Genomic DNA, 25,280 nt, shown 5'->3' with positions numbered 1-25,280 from the left:
TTATTACCAACTATAAATGTGTATACCATTAGGTATAATTAGGTATTATCAACTGTCGACTTGCATAACATTATGTATAGGTAGGTATTAGCAACTGTAAATGTCTATACTATTAGGTATATGTAGGTATTACCAACTCTAAGTGTGTATACCATTAGGTATAGGTACGTATTACCAACTGTAAATGTGTATAAATTTGGTATATGCATGTATTACCAACTGTAAATGGGTATGTCATTAGGTACAGGTAGGTATTACTAACTGTAGATGTGTATACCATTATGCATTGGTAGGTATCGCCAACTGCAAATGTGTATGCCATTAGGTACAGGTAGGTATTACCAACTCTGAATGTGTATAACATTAGGTATATGTGGGTATTACCAACTCTAAATATGTATAACATTAGGTATAGGTAGGTATTATCAACTGTAAATGTGTATAACATTAGGTATAGGTAGGTATTACCAACTGTAAATGTGTATAACATTAGGTATAGGTTGGTATTACCAACTGTAGACGTGCATAACAATGGATATAGGCTGTTATTATTATTTTTAACCGTTGGATACAGTTAGATATTACCAACTCTAAATGTTCTTACCAACATATAAAGATAGGTATTACAAATTGTATATATTATGTACATATAAGGGTCTATAGCATCCATAATACAGTGGTATTTGTATGGTCTTTTTGTATGTCTTATAACATTAAGCGACGTGTTCAAGTTGCTTTTATGTTTTAAGTCATTAAGTGAGATGTTCAGGTTGCATTATGTTTTAAGTCATTAAGTGATGTATTATGGTTGCCTTTATGTTTTATGTCATTAAGTGTTGTGTTCAGGTTGACTGTAAGTCATTAAATGATGTGCTCAGGTTTCCTTTATGTTTTATGTCATTAAGTGATGTGTTCAGGTTGACTGTAAGTCATTAAGTGATGTGTTCAGATTGCCTCTGAGTCATTAAGTGATGTGTTGAGGTGCTTTTATGTTTTATGTCATTAAGTGGAGTGTTCAAGTTGCTTTTATGTTTTATGTTATTAAGTGATATGTTTAGGTGCCTTTATGTCATTAAGTGACTTGTTTAGGTTACGTTTATGTTTTATGTCATTAAGTGACGTGTTCAGGTTGCCTTTAAGTTTTATGTTATTAAATGATGTGTTCAAGTACCTTATTTTTTACGTCATTAAGTGACGTGTTCAGGTTCCTTTATGTCATTAAGTGATGTGTTCAGGTTGTCTCTATGTCATTAAATGAGATGTTCAGGTTGTCTCTATGTCATTAAATGATGTGTTCAAGTGGTATATTTTACGTACATTGAATCTCATAGAGGAAACAAAGTATGAATGAATGAATATTTAAAATGTTCCCTATCGTCACGCTGTGTACACATGGATCTCGTTACACTTTGTACACTTGCGACCTGGTCACGCTTTGCACAATTAGAGATCAGTTACAAGACAGCAAGACTTATTAATCGTAATTTTTCTAGCAATTAAAAACAAGTGTTTATCAGCTGATGCGAATTTAATTTCACTGCCTGAGGAGGACACTGTAATTTTACAATATAGCCTCTGAAAGGGTTTCCTGATATACAAGTACTTCCTCAAATAAGTACTTACGATTTTTTCTCTTTTTTTCTTTCATTTTTTTTTTGTTATTCCGAACTTTCGTTCTGTCTGCATTCCGTCAGTTCTGCTGAATCGATCATATATACGTACCGACATCGTTTCACAACTCATAGCAACTAAATATTCAAAAACCTTGAGCGCGCTTTACAAATTATAAAAGACAGCACTTGAACAATTTCCTTTCAAAATTGCATAAGTCATTACTTATTACTGCACTTTTAAAGGAAAGACAATTTCATCGTGTCTTCCGTCAGTGGGTGCATGTGAGTTTTCACAGTGTTTGTTTTAGTCTTTCTGTCTTCTTTACAAAAAATAAAATAACTTTTAATTATTTACATGGATGAGATTTAGTACACATGATCAACGACATAATTGTCAACGCATTTCAGATGGAGTATTTTAATTAAACCCATGTGGCCCCTGGGTCAGAGCTTGGAATCTAGCCAGATCCCGTACTTATAACATAGATTCAGAGGATGAGACTAAACGATTGGGGTGGTGGGTGTAGAGGTGGTGGGTGGGAGTGGCTTATAAACACTCTCTAGTGTCTGTAAAAGAACTCAGATATTTCTATCCAGTATAACTGAAATATGGATGCATGGATAGCTTATTTGAGAATCACGAAGTTACTCCAGCCTATATTAAGTAGAATATGATGTATATTTAGTCTTGAATCTCTTGATTATTGATCTAGTACTAAATATAACACTAGCAGGGTTAAGATCAAGTTCAAAGTCCACATTATGCCCCGGTGTAGTGAGTGTTTTCCTTACGCGAAGGTCAACGCATGGAACGAAAAATTACCATACAAAACCTAATTAGCGTCGATCGCAGAATGTAATTACAGCAATCAGTTGGTACCATTTATTTCGTGACAGATTAATATGCAGCGTCATAATTTGAATCTAATTGTAGTTGATTGTATAGAAATAGTTACAACAATGAACGTGATATTGTTTAACCGGCAGTAAAGGTCAAAGCTTCAAAAAAAAATATTCTATACGTTCACTGTAGTATTTTCGGCCAAGGGTTCGGAATTTTACTGTTCACAACATTCTATTTATTAACACCGACAAATTGTAAAGACCGGCTTAAGCATGCGTGGTTCAACCTATATAAGGAGACGCAAAAACGTATATTTATCAATCAACATTCTGTCTTATCTTTACCGTTGGATAAGGCAAGTCAAAATTTTATCCATAATTTTGTATGAATCTAATTTAAACCTGACAGAGAAACGTACTCAGGAGACAGAATAACACAAGTAAGTTCTGAAGAGCAGCATGGAATTGTTAAATTTATTTTGCGTACTGCTTTGCGTAATTTTAACTGAAGCACGTGTAGTAGAAGATTCCCAGCCTGATCTGGTGGACTCAGTTTCTAAAAGGAAAGAAATTATTGCCAATGAAGTGCGAGAGATGTTACACGACGATACATTTTCGTGTACTACGCCAAAAAGAAAAATGGATAAACTATTGCATTTTTCGCGGCATCCACGAAATCCGATGCCAGAGGTTAATTTTATTTATCGCAAAAATAACAATTCCAGACTGAAACGAGAGACTGAAAAATTAGTAAACAAGCACTTGACAGGCAAAGAAAGTTTCGGGAGAGCTGTTTATTTCGATGGTCAAGGAAAAATCCTGAAACTTCGGTTCCTATCTAAGAGTGGAAAAATTGAGCTTCCCAATGGCGCCTTCACAGTAATGTTTTGGATCCGTCCTGAGGGTGGACAGCAAGACGGTGTTTCTATTGTTGGTAAGATTAGTAATTGTATTCAATGCCAGATGCTGAAATATTCTTTTTCTGTAACAATTCTCTGTATATACTATATTCGAATGGTACTTCTAAAAAAAAAAATTATTTTTTCACTTCGAGTAAACCTCTCTTACGTTTGTGACTCATTACAGAACGTGGAAGGGGAAATAATGTCACTCTGGTCCGTCTGTCGAATCTAACTTCATACATTGGTTACTTTTTACTGTTAGGTTAGAATATCAAGGCACATTTGCTGCAGTTTCATACCAGTGTCTGTGTGCATATGTGCTGGTGATTGTGACAGCCTTCCACAAACGAAGGCTGTCGTGACCTGAACTTCTGGCTGCAGGCTCATGCCAGCGCGTGTGCTTGCACCTCTTAGAGGATATGATTTGAAATAGTTGACCATCGTGACCTATATTTCGTGCTACATCTACCTTGGTTATTTTGCGTTTAGGTCAGTTTCTTAATCACAAATATTGTTCTGCAGGGCGATACAAAATCGTGTCTAGCATCTTTCAACGCGTGCAACATCCTCTTACTAAAAATACTATGACCTGTAGTTCGTGTTTCATATCCTTTGGTTAAGTAATACACTGTCAGCTACAGGGTTATGCGACTTTATATAAGAAAGTTCATCATTTTCCTATCAAACCAACTTTGATATGAGATTTATATTAAAAGGGCTTAACTGAAAGACTTTTGTGACTTTTCCGAAGAACTGCGTGGAGTTATGACCCCTGTTTGTCTTGACCTTTCCTTTTCAAGCTGCATCATATTAGCATGGACACTTCTTGCTCTTCAAGAGATACTGGTGTTTACTTAAAATGTCGTTAATATTTATTTGAATCAAGTTTCGTTAATATTTATTTGAATCAAGTTTCGTTAATATTTATTTGAATCAAGTTTTAGCGTACTTAAATTTATTGTATGTGCAAATATAACAATCTTGTCTTTCGTTGCCTGCTTTATTATTGTCTGCATTATTATGGTCTGCATTATTATATTGTCTGCATTATTGCTTATTATCACTTATTGTCAAATATTTAAAGTTTCACTTGACTAAAAGTAATTTTATTTGATTTTTTTTTAAAAATTATTTGTTTGGATTTGTCCTGATTTGGTGAGATTACTATTTTGAAAGTGACACAGTAAATAAAACTTGTAATAGAGTGTACTGTGTCTAGAGTGGTATCACTTTTCTGATTTGACAGGGTTTATCATTACAACTTATTGCAAGCAGTAGCCTAAGTAACTAATTGATCCTCAGAAACAATACACAAGCTGACCGGACCGCTTCGGTGGCCTAAAGTGGTTCGAGTGTCTGCCTCGAAGCCCGGTCGAGTCTTACTCAACATTCATAAGAAAAGGTACTAACAGCTTCCTCGAATGGCGCTCAACATTAAGAGGTTAGTGTTAGGACTGGTCGGCCTGATGTCAAAATAATGTGACTGAGTGGGCATGATGCTGCATGTCGGTAGCATGATGCCCCAGTGCTTGACATCACTATAAACTGTCACACTGCAGACATCGTAGCGACATGACTGACAAGTTGTTTACGTTAAAAATCCATTTCACACACACAGACGCGCGCAAGCGCGCTGACTAGCCATTACCGACGAAAATGTTAATTTATTTGATAGCAAAACATGTATAAAGTGCATCGCACGAATTTAAACGTATTTGATCTTGAACATTTTATTATTTGTTTAAAGATACCAATGGCATTGTGTTGTTTCCCCATAAATTGAAACAATAACTATCATAATGAAAAGAAAAATCCAACAGGTTAATTAAGCATGAATGTATGTGTCTTGATATTTCAATTCATGTAGCCATTCCACGCTGTACACAGTATATGTGTCTTGATATTTCAATTAATATAGCCATTCCACGTTGTACACAGTATATCTGTCTTGTTATTTCAATTAATGTAGCCATTCCACGCTGTACACAGTATATGTGTCTTGATATTTCAGTTAATATAGCCATTCCACGCTGTACACAGTATATGTGTCTTGATATTTCAATTAATGTAGCCATTCCACGCTGTACACAGTATATGTGTCTTGATATTTCAATTCATGTAGCCATTCCACGCTGTACACAGTATATGTGTCTTGATATTTCAATTCATGTAGCCATTCCACGCTGTACACAGTATATGTGTCTTGATATTTCAATTCATGTAGCCATTCCACGCTGTACACAGTATATGTGTCTTGATATTTCAATTCATGTAGCCATTCCACGCTGTACACATTATATGTGTCTTGATATTTCAATTAATGTAGCCATTCCACGCTGTACACAGTGTATGTGTCTTGATATTTCAATTAATGTAGCCATTCCACGCTGTACACATTATATGTGTCTTGATATTTAAATTAATGTAGCCATTCCACGCTGTACACAGTATATGTGTCTTGATATTTCAGTTAATGTAGCCATTCCACGTTGTACACAGTATATGTCTTGATATTTCAGTTAATGTAGCCATTCCACGTTGTACACAGTATATGTGTCTTGATATTTCAATTAATGAAGCCATTCCACGTTGTACACAGTGCATGTGTCTTGATATTTCAATTAATGTAGCCATTCCACGCTGTAAACAGTGGATGTGTCTTGATATTTCAATTAATGTAGCCATTCCACGCTGTACACAGTGTATGTGTCTTGATATTTCAATTCATGTAGCCATTCCACGCTGTACACAGTGTATGTGTCTTGATATTTCAATTCATGTAGCCATTCCACGCTGTACACAGTGTATGTGTCTTGATATTTCAATTCATGTAGCCATTCCACGCTGTACACAGTATATGTGTCTTGATATTTCAATTCATGTAGCCATTCCACGCTGTACACAGTATATGTGTCTTGATATTTCAATTCATGTAGCCATTCCACGCTGTACACAGTATATGTGTCTTGATATTTCAATTCATGTAGCCATTCCACGCTGTACACAGTATATGTGTCTTGATATTTCAATTCATGTAGCCATTCCACGCTGTACACAGTATATGTGTCTTGATATTTCAGTTAATATAGCCATTCCACGCTGTACACATTATATGTGTCTTGATATTTCAGTTAATATAGCCATTCCACGCTGTACACAGTATATGTGTCTTGATATTTCAATTCATGTAGCCATTCCACGCTGCACACAGTATACGTGTCTTGATATTTCAGTTAATATAGCCATTCCACGCTGTACACATTATATGTGTCTTGATATTTCAGTTAATACAGCCATTCCACGCTGTACACAGTATATGTGTCTCGATATTTCAATTAATGTAGCTATTCCACGCTGTAAAGAATGGCCACATTAATTGAAAGAACCACCGACCCAAGTGAAGCTACTGGCAAGGTTTCTCACATACCAACAATGGCCGAACCCGAGACTAGAACCCACGCAGACAGAGGTGAGATGGCAATGATTAGAAACGGTGAGCGCTTTACACCACTCGGCCAATCGGGGCCCCTATCTACCATGATATTTCTATTAATGTGGCCATTCCACACAGAACACAGTATAAGTCCTGGTGTTTCTATTAATGTGGCCATCCCACACAGTACACAGAGTATGTCTTAATATTTCTATTAATGTGGCCATTCCACACAGTACACAGTATATGTCCTGATATTTCTATCAATGTGGTCATTCCACACGTACACAATATATGTCCTGATATTTCTAATAATGTGGCCATTCCTCACAGTGTACAGTATAAGTCCTGGTGTTTCTATTAATGTTGCCGTCCCACACAGTACACAGAGTATGTCTTGACATTTCTATTATTGTGGTCATTCCACACAGTACACAATATATGTCCTGATGTTTCTATTAATGTGGCCATGTGGCCATTCCAGACAGTACACAATATATGTCCTGATGTTTCTATTAATGTGGCCATGTGGCCATTCCAGACAGTACACAATATATGTCCTGATGTTTCTATTAATGTGGCCATTCCACACAGTAAACAGTATATGTCTTCACATTTCTATTGATGTGGCCATTCCACACAGTACACAATATATGTTCTAATGTTTCTATTAATGTGGCCATTCCACACAGTACACAATATATGTCCTGATATTTCTATTAATGTGGCCATTCCACACAGTACACAATATATGTCTTGACATTTCTATTAATGTGGCCATTCCACACAGTACACAGTATATGTCTTCACATTTCTATTGATGTGGCCATTCCACACAGTACACAATATATGTCCTGATATTTCTATCAATGTGGCCATTTCACACAGTAACCAATATATGTCCTGATGTTTCTATTAATGTGGCCATGTGGCCATTCCAGACAGTACACAATATATGTCATGGTGTTTCTATTAATGTGGCCATTCCACACAGTACACAGTTTATGTCTTCACATTTCTATTGATGTGGCCATTCCACACAGTACACAATATATGTCCTGATGTTTCTATTAATGTGGCCATTCCACACAGTACACAGTATATGTCTTGACATTTCTATTGATGTGGCCATTCCACACGGTACACAATATATGTCCTGATATTTCTATCAATGTGGCCATTCCACACAGTAATCAATATATGCCCTGATGTTTCTATTAATGTGGCCATGTGGCCATTCCACACAGTGCACAATATATGTCTTGACATTTCTATTAATGTGGCCATTCCACACAGTACACAGTATATGTCTTGACATTTCTATTAATGTAGCCATTCCACACAGTACACAGTATATGTCTTGACATTTCTATTATTGTGGCCATTCCACACATTGCACAATACATGTCCTGATGTTTCTATTATTGTGGCCATTCCACACAGTACACAGTATATGTCTTTATATCTATATTAATGTGGCCATTCCACACATTACACATAAGTCTTGATATTTATATAAATGTGGCTATTAAAAACTGTACACGGGATATTTCTATTAATTTGGCCATTCCGTGTTGTACACAGTATATGTGTCGGGATATTTCTATTAATTTGGCCATTCCGTGTTGTACACAGTATATGTGTCGGGATATTTCTATTAATTTGGCCATTCCGTGTTGTACACAGTATATGTGTCGGGATATTTCTATTAATTTGGCCATTCCGTGTTGTATAGAGTATATGTGTCGGGATATTTATATTAATGTGGCTATTGAAAACTGTACACAGTATGTGTGTTGGGATATTTCTATTAATTTGGCCATTCCGTGTTGTACACAGTATATGTATCTTGCTGCTTTTGTTTTATAATGTTTCACGCCATTTTAAAGCACAATATAGGCTATACATTGCGGCCAGTATAACTGGTGCAGAAAGAACCCGGGAAAACTCGGTGAAAAAAACCACCGGCCCACGAGACGCTACTGGCAAACTTTCTCACATACCAAAACTGGCCAAACCCGAGACTAGAACCCACGCAGACAGATGTGAGATCGCAATGATCAGAAACGGTGATCGCTTTTCACCACTCGGTCAATCGGGGCCCCTATCTGTGTCGCTATATTTCTATTAATGTGGCCATTCCACACTGCACATAGTCTACGTGTCTTGATATTTATATTAATGTGGCCATTCCAAGCTGTCCACAGTATATGTGTCTTGATATTTATATAAATGTGGCCATTCCACACTGTACACAGTATATGTGTCTTGATATTTCTATTAATGCGGCCGTTCTACACTGTACGCAGTATATTTGTCTTGATATTTATATTAATGCGGCCATTTTACACTGTACACGGTATATTTGTCTTGATATTTATATTAATGCGGCCATTTCACACTATAAACGGTCTACGTGTCTTGATATTTATATTAATGTGTAATTCCACGCTGTACACAGTGTATTTGTCTTGATATTTCTATTAATGTGTAATTCTATGATGTACACAGTACATGCGTCTTGATATTTCTATTAATGTGACCATTCCTCACTGCACGCATTCTACGTGTCTCGATATGTCTATTATTGTGGCCATTCCACACTGTACACAGTATATGTCTTGATATTTCTATTGTTAGGGCCATTCCGCAACGTACACAGTATTTGCGTCTTGATATTTATATTAATGTGTCCATTCCACACTGTACACAGTAGATGTCATTTTTTTCTTAATGCGGCCATTCCACACTTTACACATTATGTGTCTTGATTTTTCCATTAATGTGGTCAGTCCACACTGAACACAGCCTGCGTGCCTTAATATTTATATTAATGTGGCCATTCCGCGCTGCACACTGTACACGTGTCTTGATATTTCTATCAATTTGGCCATTCCACACTGTACACAGAATGTGTGTCTTGATATTTCTAATATCTCTCTTAAATGCTGCCAGTGTTTCCGTAACTTTTTTTCGAACTCAGAAGTGACCTTCGTCCCCTAATTACTCTTCTTGTAAATGTCTCTGATTTACTACACCAGAAAAAGTTTTATTGCAATGATTATGTAGAGGAATACCTTCAACAATGTTAGTTAGGAATGTGTTAGCACCAACTGTAACCATTAATATTTCAATGTGTTCTCATTTCCGTTTCCTCTTCAAATAGATTATGCCAGGACCTGTATTCTTCGTACCCATAACATATCTCAGACCTGTCTTTCTATTCACTCTCTACCAGAATGCTCATTAAAACTGAATTTATTGAGAGCTTAGAGCAGTCGGCCTGTGAACATACACGGGGTTTGGAAGGATAAAGACAAATAATAATTTCATGAATATGCATGGGTGGGGTGGGTTTTTTTAACCACGCATTACTATTATTTGGCCCAGAAAGAGCCGGATTAAGGTATGGATGAGTGGTCCGGTGCATTTAGGGGGAGGGGATTATCGATAAACAAATACACCCTTAAATCAGTGCTTAAAATGTCCTTTATATGTCTGTACTTATTTACATCTATATTAAGTTAAGTTTTAGGGTTTAGATCTATAGATGGTTTATTTAAACACCTGTAATTTTTATTCACATCCATCGTTTCACCATATATATCAAACTTCAAATAATTCTCATTTTCATTTTCATTTCATGATGTTTCCAGATCTTTTCGATGAGTGTTCCAGGAAGTCAACTAACGGTAGATGGATGGTTGGGATACGACCGGAAAACGGAGGAACAGCGAAAGCGAAATTTACCTTCCTGTTGAGGACGGAATCTTCATCATCTGACAGTACACTTTTCTCTGATAAAACATTCCAACCAGATACTTGGTCCCACGTGGCAGCAACTTACGATGGAGATAAAATGAAGCTCTATATTAATGGAGCCAACGTTGCTGTAGGTTCATCACAAAAGGGAAACATTTTCAGCGAAACTGACAGAAAATGTAAAGATCTCCTTCTAGGAGGAGACTTCATGCGTGATACTTTTTATAGAGGAGAAATGGATAAGTTTACATTGTTCAAAATTGCCCTTGACCATAAAGATATCATTGATTGTATGTTTTCGATTCCAGAAAGGTTTGATAATGGAGCAGATTTGATCATTTCAGATGACTTCCAAGATTTGAAAACATGGCGTTCTAAACGTGGTAATCTTCCTGAAATAGGTCCTTCGTCCATGCCGCTCATATCGCATGACATGCATTTTGAAGCGCCACCTTGTGGAGAAACTGTTTGTGACGACCCAGAAGCAATGTTGAGCTACAGAGATAACCATGAACTAAGGAATGAGAAGGTGATACGATACAGAGTCATTAATCTTATGAATGATGACGGGACGAAACCAGTGGTGACGAATGAGCAGATTCGTGTTCAACACAAGGCACTTCTAAAGGCTTTCGAACCGTACAACATCACCTTTGACCTTAATCAAGTTAATATCAGAAATACCAGTCTACGGGAACGAGTAATAATGATAGGCTGCGATCCTCGCAAGATAGGAGATGGAAACTGCCAGCAGGAGTGTGCGCATGGCACTACCGGAAATGACGGCGGTGATTGTGACCTATTTCCAATCCAGTGCAAATCTGAGAGCTTGGGGAATGGAATTTGCAACTTTGAGTGTAACAAAGCGATTCATTTTTACGATAAAGGGGATTGTTGTCTACCGGGTGATATGGTTCACAAAACGTGTATTGATCCAACTAAGCCAATGAGGTAACTCCTTTGCTTCCTTCTCCTTGTAACATTACTTTAAACACCACCGCTATTACCACTATAACGATTATGACGACAACTGTCGCGACAGTGATTTATACTATATCTACTAAAACGTTATAGAGGATATTACCAAACCTAATTTATAGGCAAAACTAACGAAACAAAAGACAAGGGAAATTTGAAGTTAATTAACAAAATTCCAAGTTATCCGTATATGTATCTTGTAAAATTTGTTGAACTTTCTTCTGCATTGCCATGGCACACATTTGTTTTCTTCTTACTGGAGATATGACCCAGAAGACTCAAATCCTTGGGTTATCCCATCTCACCTTTGCCTGCATGAACTCAAACACCATTCCTACTTCCACTTTTACTGCTCCGGTGGCCTAGTGGTTAAAGCGTCCGCCTCGGATGCGGAAGGTCGCGGGTTCGAACTACGGCTGTGTCATACCAAAGATATTTATAAATGGTACTAACAGCTGCCTCGATTGGCGCTTAGCATTATGAGGTTAGTGTAAGGACTGGTCGGTTTGGTGCCAGGATAATGTGAATGGGACATCAAGCTACATGTCTGTGGCATGATGCCCCAGTGCTAGACATCACTATAAACTGTCACACTGCAGACATCGTAGCGATATGACTGAAATAATTGTTAAAGCTACGTTCAAAATCCAGATCACACACACACACACACACACACACACACACACACACACACACTTCCATTATTCCTGCTGCTGATACTGACGATGGCCATCATTCAAGAACTATCGTTTAGTATGCTTCTGTAATAATGTAGCCTGATATTCAGCAGACAAAGTGTTTGTTGATTTGAACAGTTGAATTCACCTTAAGAGATGGTTAGTATCGATGAGAGGCTTGCTCCATCATTTCAAGACTTCTGAATCAATTTTGGGATTTTTAAACAAATTATAAACGGCATGTCAAGAGTTACGCCTAATACATGCAGACAAGGCATGTTTTAGTTCTGTATCAAAACGATAACAAGTTAATACGATTATATCGTCATTAACCTTTCCAGTCTCCTTGCCATTACTTTTCGGTTGGTATTTAGAAAAGAAAGTCGTTTAGTTTTTTACATCTGTTACACAGACGATCTTGACGTTTTGAACAACAATAGTTTTACACAAGTGAGCTTTGTATTTTATTTGATCCGAGAAGCCACGAAGGTTTAAATCGGTTACACACTGCATAAGCACCATGGCGCAGCGAAAGTCGTTCGTGAAGAGTGTGTCGACGTTTATACTTCATGACTTCAGGACTCCTGGAGAATATGAACTTTAAATTCTTTTACAGTTATAAATAGTTATAAAATAATAACTAATCTCAAGAAAATAAATACCGGATCTAAAATTAAACACCGTTTACAAACAGTGTCAAGAAGGACGAGAAAGGAGCGCCAATGCACGATAAGTTCCTTTCTGGACTATGATGTGTTGCGTTTTCTGTGTTACATTCTGCAATTTTAACCAGTCGAAATGCTTATTACTATGCCTCGCAGAAAATTGCAATTATTGTTGAATGATGAATAAAACAAAGACCAGAAGTTTATATTTGTTCAAGAATTTTGTTTTAGATATAGTTAAGTTCTGGCATACTCTTTAACCAGCCTGTATTTCCACCATTTCTTAACGAAACTGTTCGTTTTGATTATCATCAAACATTTTTCCACAAATTCTTTTACTCTTTTATATTTTGCTTCCAAGTCCACGATTTTAAAATAAGTATTAGGTTGTACAGAAATGAAATTGTATATATTCAGGTCATATGAAACCGTGTGAAGTTTGAATAGCGCACATATTGATCCCATTTATTTTCCGGTCTAGGTCTTACATAGATATGGACGAGTTCAAGACCATGGTAAACCTTGACAATTACCAACACCTCAATATCTTTTTTGCCACTTGGAACCTAGTGAAATTTATTGGCGTATCTACATTCCCCTGGGAAAAGAAGGTGTACGGTGTTCTTGGTAAGACTTTCCTTTGTCAATTTATCCGACCGACTTAATGCGTTTCCTTTTTAAAATTAAATGATTTGATGTTATTGTTGTTTTACCTTTAAAAAATGCGTCTCCTTAATTTATCAATTGAAAATGCCACATGATGATTCATCAATCGAAAATACACACAATGATTCATCAACAGACAAACCACACAATGATTCCTTATTAGACAATATCACAAAATGATTCATCAATAGACAAATACCACATAACGATTTTACAATAGAATATATCAATAATGATTTATTAATAGACAAATACCACATAATGATTTTACAATAGAATATATCAATAATAATTCATCAATAGACAAATACCACGTAATAATTTAGCAATAGACAAATACCACGTAATGATTTATCAGTAGACAAATATCACACACTGATTCATCAATAGACAAATATCACACAATGATTCATCAATAGACAAATATCACACAATGATTCATCAATAGACAAATACCACACAATTATTTATCAATATTCAATCCTCTATGATGATTTTTCATAGACAATACCACATAATAATCCATCAATAGACAGTCGTACATAATGATTTATCAATGGACAACACCATGTAATTATTTAACGAGAGATAAATCCGCATACTGAATTATAAATAGAAAATACCATATAATGATTTATCAAAAGTCAATATCACATAATGATTTATCAATAGGCAATCGGACATAATTATTTATAAATAGACAACACCAGGTAATGACTTAACAATAAACAACACCAGGTAATGATTTAACAACATGCAACACCAGGTAATGATTTATCAATAGACAAATACACATCATGATTTATCAATAGACAATGGACAAATACCACGTAATGATTCATCAATGGACAAATACCACGTAATGATTCATCAATAGACAAATACCACATAATGATTTATCAATAGACAAATCCACATAATGATTTATCAATAGACAAATCCACATCATGATTTATCAATAGACAAATCCACATCATGATTTATCAATAGACAACACCACATAATGATTCATCAATGGACAAATACCACGTAATGATTTATCAATGGACAAATACCACGTAATGATTCATCAATAGAAAAATACCACATAATGATTTATCAATAGACAAATCCGCATCATGATTTATCAATAGACAACACCACATGATGATTCATCAATGGACAAATACCACGTAATGATTTATTAATGGACAAATACCACGTAATGATTCATCCACATAATGATTTATCAATGGACAAATACCACATAATGATTCATCAATAGACAAATCCACATAATGATTTATCAATAGACAACATCAGGTAATGATTTAACAATAGACAACACCAGGTTATAATTTCATACGACGAAAAAATGATGTGTTTTACTCAAATAACAAAAAGGAATTCACTCATACAGTGAAAAATTAGGTATTTTACTCAAATCCCAAAATTATTACATGTATGGACGTACACACTCTGTCACTAGCACACTTGGCTACCAGTCACACTGGTCAACCAAGCAGTCAGTATTTCTGGTAGTCACCGACCACCATTCAATTACTTGGTTAACCAAGCAATCAGAGCCTGCCAATCGGTCAGCAACGCCCGATCACCTGCTACTCGACCAACAACACTGTTCACTCAGCTCTATGGCTGTTATAGTTGAGCTTTACAGCTGCTATGGTCAACTGCTATGGTTAGCTCTACAGCTGGTACCACGTCGACTCCGATGAGCTCTTCAGCAGCGACTCCGATCAGCTGCAAATACATCTAACACCGTGTACCATGTATGACTCGGGCATATACGATAAAATGTAAAGACCTTATATACGGTAAGCTATACATATTACTTTTTCGGCACAATAATTGCAAAACAATAAACAGGTTCAGAAGTGAACCTACCCGTACCCGATAAGAATCCTGTGGTACTAAACGTTTCTTAAAAATGTAACTTTATGTATTTATAATCTAAATCTCTTGCTAAGTCACAGACAAGAATAGAAAAAATTGCATTATACTACGTCAGCCGAAGCTACATATAAAGTATACAAAAATAAACGTGGTAGTACAATAATTATAACTTATACACAAATATTAATAAATATCTCACATACCTCTACAGCTGAAGATGTGCAAGTCCTTAAGTAGACCGCTCACTGACAAGACGTTCCGTAATGTGAAGATTTAGTCTTATTGTGAGGCATTTATACAAAGACGATGCAGTCATACATCTGTGCGCTAGGAGTATTCGGTTTTTCCCATCAAAAACACTTCGCACGTGCGGCATAGGATGAAACGAACTCACTGTTTCGAAATATTGTCCAATCTACATAAATTACCATCGGATATTGTTGTACAAAAATAGAAAAGAAACCCGAGTATATATATTTAATAAATAAAGGGATTTATACAATTCCGTAACTTAGATAATACCACATAATAATTTATCAACAGTCAGTCCTACATAATTATTTATCAATAGACAATACTACATAATTATTTATCAACAGTCAATCCTACATAATTATTTATCAATAGACAATACCACATAATTATTTATCAACAGTCAATCCTACATAATTATTTATCAATAGACAATACCACATAATTACTTATCAATATTCAATCCTACATAATTATTTATCAATAGACAATACTACATAATTATTTATCAACAGTCAATCCTACATAATTATTTATCAATAGATAATACCACATAATTATTTATCAACAGTCAATCCTACATAATTATTTATCAATAGACAATACCACATAATTACTTATCAATATTCAATCCTACATAATTATTTATCAATAGACAATACCACATAATAATTTATCAATAATCAATCCTATATAATTATTTATCAGTAGACAATACCACATAATTATTTCTCAATAGTCAATCCTACATAATTATTTATCAATAGACAATGCCACATAATAATTTATCAATAGTCAACCCTACATAATTATTTATTTATCAATAGACAATACCACATATGAATTTATCAATAGACATTCCTACATAATTATTTATCAATAGACAATACCACATAATTAATTATCAATAGTCAATCCTACATAATTAATTATCAATAGACAATACCACATAATAATTTATCAATAGTCAATCCTTCATAATTATTTATCAATATACAATACCACATACTAATTTATCAATAGTCAATCCTACATAATTACTTATCAATAGACAATACCACGTATGAATTTATCAATAAACATTCCTATATAATTATTTATCAATAGACAATACCACCTAATGATTCATCAATAGACAATACCACATAATAAGTTATCAATGGTCAATCCTACATGATTATGTATCAATAGTCAATCCTACATAATTAATTATCGATAGATAATACCACATAATGATTCCCCACTAGACAATTCCACATAATTATGTATCAACAGACAATATCAAATAATGATTCATCAATAGATAATGCCACACAATTAGTTATCAACAGTCAATCCTACATAATTATTTATCAATAGACAATACCACATAATAATTTATCAATAGTCAATGCTACATAATTATTTATCAATAGACAATACCACATAATGAGTTATCAATAGTCAGTCATACATGATGCTTTTTCATAGACAATATTACATCTTGATATATCAATAGGCAATCCTACATAATGATTCATCAGTAGAAAATTCCATATAATCATTTATAAAAAGAAAATCCCACATAAAGATTTATCATTTATCAATAGACAACACCACATAATGATTCATCAATAGACAATGCCACATAATGATTTATCAATAGACACTACACATAATAATTTATCAATAGTCAATCCTACATAAGTGTTTATAATTAAACAATAGCAGATAATGATTCATCAATTGACAATACCGCATAACGAATTATCAATAGACAAATCCATTTAATGATTCATCAATAGAAAATCCCATATAATGATTCATCTATAAACAATACCACACTCTGATTCATCAACGATTATAAAAATGTAAACATTTAATGGAATGCACACTTAATGTATATTACATAACTTTAAACTCGAGACTGGTTGCATGTTTATGTCACCAGTTCCTGACAATATTCTGAAGACTGGTTGCCTACCTACTTTAAATCTGCCGTATAATTTACAGGTGGTACGGTTGTACATCCAGAAAACTTTGGTATGCCCGGCAGAACTGAGGGACTCGTTCATGAGATTGGACATAACTTAGGTCTTTGGCATGTGCACCACGGGCTGTCAGAGCTGGACAGAGAACTGGCGTGTAACGATCCATGTAAGGAAATAAAACCCTCCATGACCCTGGGTGACATGTGTTCTGATACGAACCCCACGGTCGCCAACCACAAGTGTAGAGATCCGGATCCGACGGAGGGCGTGTGTGGAGTCAATACGTTCAAGAATACCCCATATACCAATTACATGAGTTACGCAAGTAAGTCCCCATCCCCAAATAATTATATAGATTTTTTTCTACTGCGGTCACTGGCATGTGAATTTGTGTCGCATTTACCTATATGCTGGACAAACTGGCAGTTTATGATAAATAAGGATATAAACATCTGCCAGCCACATATACCAAAGCAAATTCAGCACAAATTAACACATACATTATTGATATAGACACCAACAGATGGTCTGTTTTTTTGTTCTTTCTGTATTCTTTTACTTGAAATTCACATAACTTATTTTAGTTTGTACTCAGCAGTCAAACTTGTCAGTAGCCCACCAATATGGCTGCCGATGACGCCATGAGTAAAAGGTCTATATAGGATTTTGTGATACACATATCAGCTGACGCAGTCTTAAGAATAAGGCTGCCGTAGATCGTTATCTAGTTTCATCGCGACCTTTAAGACAGCGTTATCTGATGAGACAGATGATTCTTTTATTGTATTTTCTGTTATTGTATTTTAATATGCTTGCATAAAATAAGAATGCACATTAAACTAACTTCGTTTAGTAATATATATATATGCATTAAATCACGCATTTCAAAAGAAAAAGACAATGTGACACATCACATTTTAAAATATATGCATCATTTATGTTAGCCATACTGGACCATATTGAACCATGTTTGATCATGTGGAAATCATGTTTGATCATGTGGAAATCAAACAAAATCATTTTTGATCATGTGGAAATCATGTTTGATCATGTGGAAATCATGTTTGATCATCATGTTTGATCATGTGGAAATCATGTTTGATCATGTAGAAACCATGTTTGTTCATATAGAAGTCGTATTTGAACAGAAGGAAACCATGTTTTATCATATGGAAACCACGTTTGATCACCTGGGAAACATGTCTGGTCATACGAAAGCTATGTTTGTTTTGTTAAAAACTTTAAGTGACTACTTATTACATCTATGACTTGAGAGCAATGACTAAATTAGAAACTTCACTGACATGTGAATGGAAACACAGTGGTGACCTCGTCCTTACGCAAGCAATACCAGTTGAAGTAATCGGAAACCTTATGTTGGTGCTAGTATTTTTAAGCCTTTTTTGTGATTGACAAAGCGGTTGTTTGTGTGCTCTTGTTTGTCTCATTCGATGTCTGTCTCATTCGATGTCTGCCTCACTCGATGAACTGAATGATTTCTACAAGTATACATGCAACGATTCTGACGGAAAGGTTAAGTCATAAGCGTGAAATGAAAGCCAAGATTAAAAATTATAAAATGGAAAATGGTCACCATTCTTTAAGTAAAATTAGCAGCAGTTCATTCTTCAACGTACGTGGAGTCGACAAATGTACGTTGTATCGCTGTGTTGAACATAAGCAGAAGAGTTGTTTACAAAAATCATAGTAACGTCCAAGGGCAAAGTTTGTACAGTAAGGAACAAGGGCATAGATTGTACAGTAAAGAGCAAGGGCATATGTTGTGCAGTAATGATGAAGAGCACAGTATTAATGAAGGGTAAAGTTTGTACAGTAAGGATGAAGGGTACATTATTGATAAAAGATAAGGTTTGTACAGTAATGATGAAGGGTACATTTTTGCAATAACGATGTGGGGCAAATTGTATACAGTAGTGATCAACGGCAAATTCAGTACAGTAATGATCCAGTGTAGAATTTGTAAAATTGTCTATTCTTTTCAAACTATGTTCCATAGCAGATTCAGATAAATTTCACAAATAGATTTTTATATTTTTCGCAAATACAGGGACGCTTTTATGTTTGCTGTTGATATTTAAATAGTAAAGCAGTACGGTTTACAAAACGTGTACCACAGATTTACATACCTCAAAAAGAGCAAACGGCATTTGATACTCAGCTCAACACATACTCACCGGATGCATATCAGTCTGTGTTTCTAGGGATTCTATCATAATGATAACTTACATCAAAATTCCCGAAATACGTTCAAACATTTGGTTTTATACGATTTGCCTCATTCTTAAACCCAGATGACGCATGTACGGATCATTTTACACCTCAACAAATTGCCCGGATGCACTGTTACCTTGACCTTGTGTATCAGCCGCTGCGAGAAATGAAGACGCCCGCGCCGATTCCTCTGGCACCAAGGGTAAGATTTTTGTTTGTTTGAGCGGACTGGTAGTAGGCTATGCTATGTTTTTCAGTATTTTATAGGTCAGCACAGTAGGATGGTCTGAAACCTTTTCTTTCGTTCTTGTTAAGTATAGATGTCAAGAAATTAAGCACTAGAGAACATTCGTTGACAAACGTGGTCTCCATTATAATTAATCATTTTAGACAGCCTTTGAAACATTTAGATTGGTTACAATCGCGACATCTGACACGGAAAACAAAAAGCTAACCGTTAATGTTACCACAAAAGAACTACTTTTTGTGTTTGTTTGGACAACATTTATGAACAGTGATTAAAATAAAGCTCTGTTATTTATTTGTTGAGACTCGCTATTATTTGTAGAACTACTTGAGATTAAAAGATTCAACGCGATAATTTACAATTGATGAAGTTGAAAATCAGTTGCACAAGAATGATGTCATTCGCTTCTTTAAGGACGATCAATCAGTAACTGTATGATTTCACGACTTTACGAATCCAGTCAAGCATGAAGTCCAATTCTTATATATACTTGGTCAAAAGTCACCATTCCAAATCGGCATTGTATATGTCTTTTTTATGGCCAAGTCACCATTTTGAATATGCATTTGATACATGGCTTTGTTATGGCCCAGTCACCAGCACCAGTCTGCATTTGATACATTACTTTCTTATGGTCAAGTCACAATTCCCAATTAACATTTAACACGTGGGTTTTTATGGCCAAGTCTCTATTCCCAAACAACATTTGATACATGGCTTTGATATGGCAAAATCACCATTTCCAATCAGCATTTGATACATGACTCTATTACGGCCAAGTCACAATTTCCAATCAGCATTTGGTACATGACTCTATTATGGCCAAGTCACCATTCTCAATCAACATTGTACACTTGGCTTTGTTGTGGGCAAAGGTTTGAAGTGGTTGCAAGTTTCCCAGAGGATGGAAAACCTAAAGGTGACTAGAATGTACCTCGTTTTTGTGTCTCTGTGGAAGAAAAAAGAATGCAGTTTGTTCGAAGTTTGTTTCCACTGCAGATAATTTCTGCAGACTTAGATTCCATACATATCGCATGGTTGGAACCATTGGGTGCGGGAGGATTGAGATCGGATCCCGTGTGCGGGGCTTGTGAGAGAGACAGGAGATTGCGCCAGTATGCATCAAAGGCAACCTCGGCCCATTCAACCACTCTGGAATTCTGGCAAGCAGAAGAAGCGACAGGTTAGTTCAGTGTTGCTCATCATTTGTTTTGACATCTCAACACATTAGCATAGCAACTTCTTCAAATCAAGTATATTCCTGTGAAATTTTCATGAATACTTTATACAACAAAAGTTGAATTCTAAACAAAATATCGCACAAAACGGTCGTATAGGAAACAATCATTCATTCCCAGTGCCATTAATTTGATCTATTGCAAAATCAATATAAGTTCATGATAAGGCAGAGAAATACGTTTTGCACCTCATGCATGAAAACTGCTCCCAAAATCTCTTGGCCACGAAACAATCTAATAGTAGATGAAAAATCATGGTCATGAATAGGCCTAATTTGAGTAGAAAACTATTTCCCAAACTAATAGATACGAAAAGGCCTAATTTGAGTAGAAACCTATTTCCCAAACTAATAGACACGAAAAGACCGAATAGTAGTAGAAAACCTACTTCCAAAAATCAGAGCCATGAAAATGCTTAATAGGAATAGAAAACTATTTCCACAATTCATGACCGTGAAAAGGCCTAATAGTAGTAGAAAACTAATTTAAAAAATGATAGCCAAGAAAAGGCGTAATTTGAATAGAAAACCGCTTCCAAAACGGATGACCATGAAGAGACCTAATATGAGCATAAAACTACTTTCAAAATTCATGGCCATGAAAAGACCTAATAGTAGTAGAAAACTACTTCAAAATTCATGGCCATGAAAAGGCCTAATAGTAGTAGAAAACTACTTTCAAAATTCATGGCCATGAAAAGGCCTAACAGTAGTAGAAAACTACTTTCAAAACTCAAGGCCATGAAAAGGCCTAATAGTAGTAGAAAATTACTTTCAAAACTTAAGGCCATGAAAAGGCCTAATAGTAGTAGAAAACTATTTTCAAAACTTAAGGCCATGAAAAGGCCTAATAGTAGTAGAAAACTACTTCAAAATTCATGGCCATGAAAAGGCCTAACAGTAGTAGAAAACTACTTTCAAAACTTAAGGCCATGAAAAGGTCTAATAGTAGTAGAAAACTACTTTCAAAACTCAAGGCCATGAAAAGGCCGAATAGTAGTAGAAAACTACTTTCAAAACTCAAGGCCATGAAAAGGCCTAATAGTAGTAGAAAACTACTTTCAAAACTCAAGGCCATGAAAAGGCCTAATAGTAGTAGAAAACTACTTCAAAATTCATGGCCATGAAAAGGCCTAACAGTAGTAGAAAACTACTTTCAAAACTTAAGGCCATGAAAAGGCCTAATAGTAGTAGAAAACTACTTTCAAAACTCAAGGCCATGAAAAGGCCTAATAGTAGTAGAAAACTACTTTCAAAACTCAAGGCCATGAAAAGGCCTAATAGTAGTAGAAAACTACTTTCAAAACTCAAGGCCATGAAAAGGCCTAATAGTAGTAGAAAACTACTTTCAAGACTTAAGGCCATGAAAAGGCATAATATGAGTAGAAAACTACTTTCAAAACTCAAGGCCATGAAAAGGCATAATATGAGTAGAAATCATATTTCAAATCCCATTTCCATGAAGCACCCAATATGAGTAGCAACAACTTTAAAAACTCAAGGCCCTGAAACACCATTATATGAGCAAAACACTTCTTTCAAAATTCATGGTCATGTAATGGCCTAATATGGGTAGAAAAGTTCAAATTTCATGGCCCTAAAAAGGCCTAATGAAAACTACTTTCAAATTTCATGGCCCTGAAAAGGCCTAATAAAAACTACTTTCAAAACTCAAGGCCATGAAAAGACCTAATATGAGTAGAAAAGTACTTTAAAACTCATGGCCATGAAAAGACCTAAAATGATTACAAAACTACCTCCAAAAGTCATGGCAATGAAAAGACCTAAAATGATTAGAAAACTACCTCCAAAACTCATGGCCATGAAAAGACCTAAAATGATTAGAAAACTACCTCCAAAATTCATGGCCATAAGAAGAAATGCTGCGAGTCGAGAACTGTTTGGAAAACTCGTAGCAACTAAAAGGCCAAATATGAGTTCCAAAACTGATAGGTAGAGCACTGAAAAGACGAAATGGAAGCAATATAGACTATCTCTATAACTATTAATGCTCTTCCGCAATATATATGTGTGTGTGTGTGTGTGTGTGTGTGTGTGTGTGTGTTCCTTCATGATATACTCCACTGGATAATATCCTTGCGAGAGAGAAATAAATTTCTATATTCCAAACTTTTTCTTATAATTGCAATGAAATGACGTTTTACTCGTATTGTATTTTGAAAATAGAGATTCAGTTAATTTTCTTTGTAATTATATATAAAGTTGTTATGACTTCGTCTGTTGCGAGACTTTTTAGTGTTTGTTTGATGTTTAGTGTATGACGTATCTGTAAATATTATGACGTCACAAAGGAAAGCGTGTTTGCATACATTCAGTCAGAACTATGGTTACATAGATACATAACAGACCAGTTGGCATAACTATGGCCATTTGGTTAACAATGTGACTGTCAAGTGTTCAGATGACGTTAGCAATAGCAGTAATGATTGATAGTTTTCTAGAGGTACTCATGTGCGGAAAAAATGTTAAACGTTGACTCCTGAGCATGTTTTCAGAGAATATAGTGTCACACGTTATCATTATCTTAATGGGTTTATATATATATATATATATATATATATATATATATATATATATATATATATATATATATATATATATATATATATATAAACACAAATAAACGAAGACAAAAATTAGCGTTCCAATTGATATTTAATATCACTCAAGAAACACAATCACAAACATATCTATATATCTACTATCTTCTCTCTCTCTCTCTCTCTCTCTCTCTCTCTCTCTCTCTCGTGTGTGTGTGATTCAATCGAAATTGAAGTATGGTTATAAACAATACTTATGGGGGAAAATAAACCTGGTTTTCAACAGCCATTAAATGGAAAAGCTTTTTCTTACGCCATCACTGCCCACTAGGAGTGTCCGTAAAAGCATCATTATGTACGATATTGGCTTATTACCAACTCTGGTCATGTTTGGCAAGTTTTTAATGGGGCGCTCACCAGTTATTATGTACTTTTGAGAGATTTTCTTTGTTGTTGTGGGGTTTCACGCCATTTTTCAGCAGAAGTGGTGGAGGAAGAACCCGGGAAAACCCCGGAAAGAACCACTGACCCACGAGAAGCTACTGGCAAGCTTTCTCACATACCCACATTGGCCAAATCCTAGACTCGAACCCACGCAGACAGAAGTGAGATGGCAGTGATCCGTAACGGAGAGCGCTTTAGACCACTCGGCCACTCGGGGCCCCACTTTTGAGAGAGTTACGTATGTAAGGTGAATTTGTTTGCATTTAATACATGCACAATGGAGAGAATGTTGGCATACCTCTATGATACATTAGTGTAATGTGGATTATATTTCTTTGGATATTGTACTTTTGGAAACTGTACATGATCTAAGCACACTGCTAACTAAAATGAATGCTCCCTTCTGCTCAAAAATCAGCCTGAGTTAGTCTAGAGTACACTATCCATAGCAGCAATTAAAATAGGGAAAATGAATTTTGCCAGACTAGACAATACCAGCTTCTGAAAGTGCAATGAATGAATTACCAAATATATAAAATGTAAAAATAGTTATCGGCTCTTTTTTTTATACAATTTACCTCTGAAGTTCAGGAAGTGAAAATGACCAAGTGGAACTAGCACTTCTTTGAAAGATGCACATCTGGAGTAAGGCCAAGCTGTATGCTCTATAACCCATATTACACCCATCAAGCATACACAAAAAAAGGGAATTAAATGTTTTTTGAATTATACCTAACATATACAATGTCTTTTTTAAATAGCCAGTATAACCAGTGAGAAAAGCCGGGGAAATTCTTTTTCTTTAAAATTCTAATGCAAAATACGAAACTGTGGAGCGCCACCTAAATGAAGACGTTGCCGTGATCATTCAAAAGGCCGATCACTCTGTCTGAATCAGCAACATA

The 25,280-nt window shown here is 35.4% G+C and overlaps 1 protein-coding gene across 1 annotated transcript in view; it reads left to right on the top strand.

The window, feature by feature from the left end:
* Positions 1-2,744: 2,744 nt before the first annotated feature.
* LOC149777680 (pappalysin-1-like) overlaps positions 2,745-25,280 on the top strand; it is a 65,519-nt gene continuing 42,983 nt past the window's right edge. Inside the window, exons 1-6 of the mRNA XM_089938725.1 lie at positions 2,745-3,390; positions 10,448-11,504; positions 13,355-13,500; positions 17,677-17,979; positions 19,967-20,088; positions 21,133-21,316. Of these exons, the coding sequence (XP_089794851.1) occupies positions 2,916-3,390; positions 10,448-11,504; positions 13,355-13,500; positions 17,677-17,979; positions 19,967-20,088; positions 21,133-21,316 (2,287 nt within the window). The 5' untranslated portion in view covers positions 2,745-2,915. The remainder of the gene's footprint in view (positions 3,391-10,447; positions 11,505-13,354; positions 13,501-17,676; positions 17,980-19,966; positions 20,089-21,132; positions 21,317-25,280) is intronic.

Source organism: Sinohyriopsis cumingii, chromosome 17 (assembly GCF_028554795.1).
Source record: "Sinohyriopsis cumingii isolate HCF-2022 chromosome 17, ASM2855479v2, whole genome shotgun sequence".
Taxonomy (NCBI): domain Eukaryota; kingdom Metazoa; phylum Mollusca; class Bivalvia; order Unionida; family Unionidae; genus Sinohyriopsis; species Sinohyriopsis cumingii.
The sequence above is the reverse complement of the archived record's forward strand: the minus strand, read 5'-3'. Positions and strand labels throughout refer to the sequence as shown.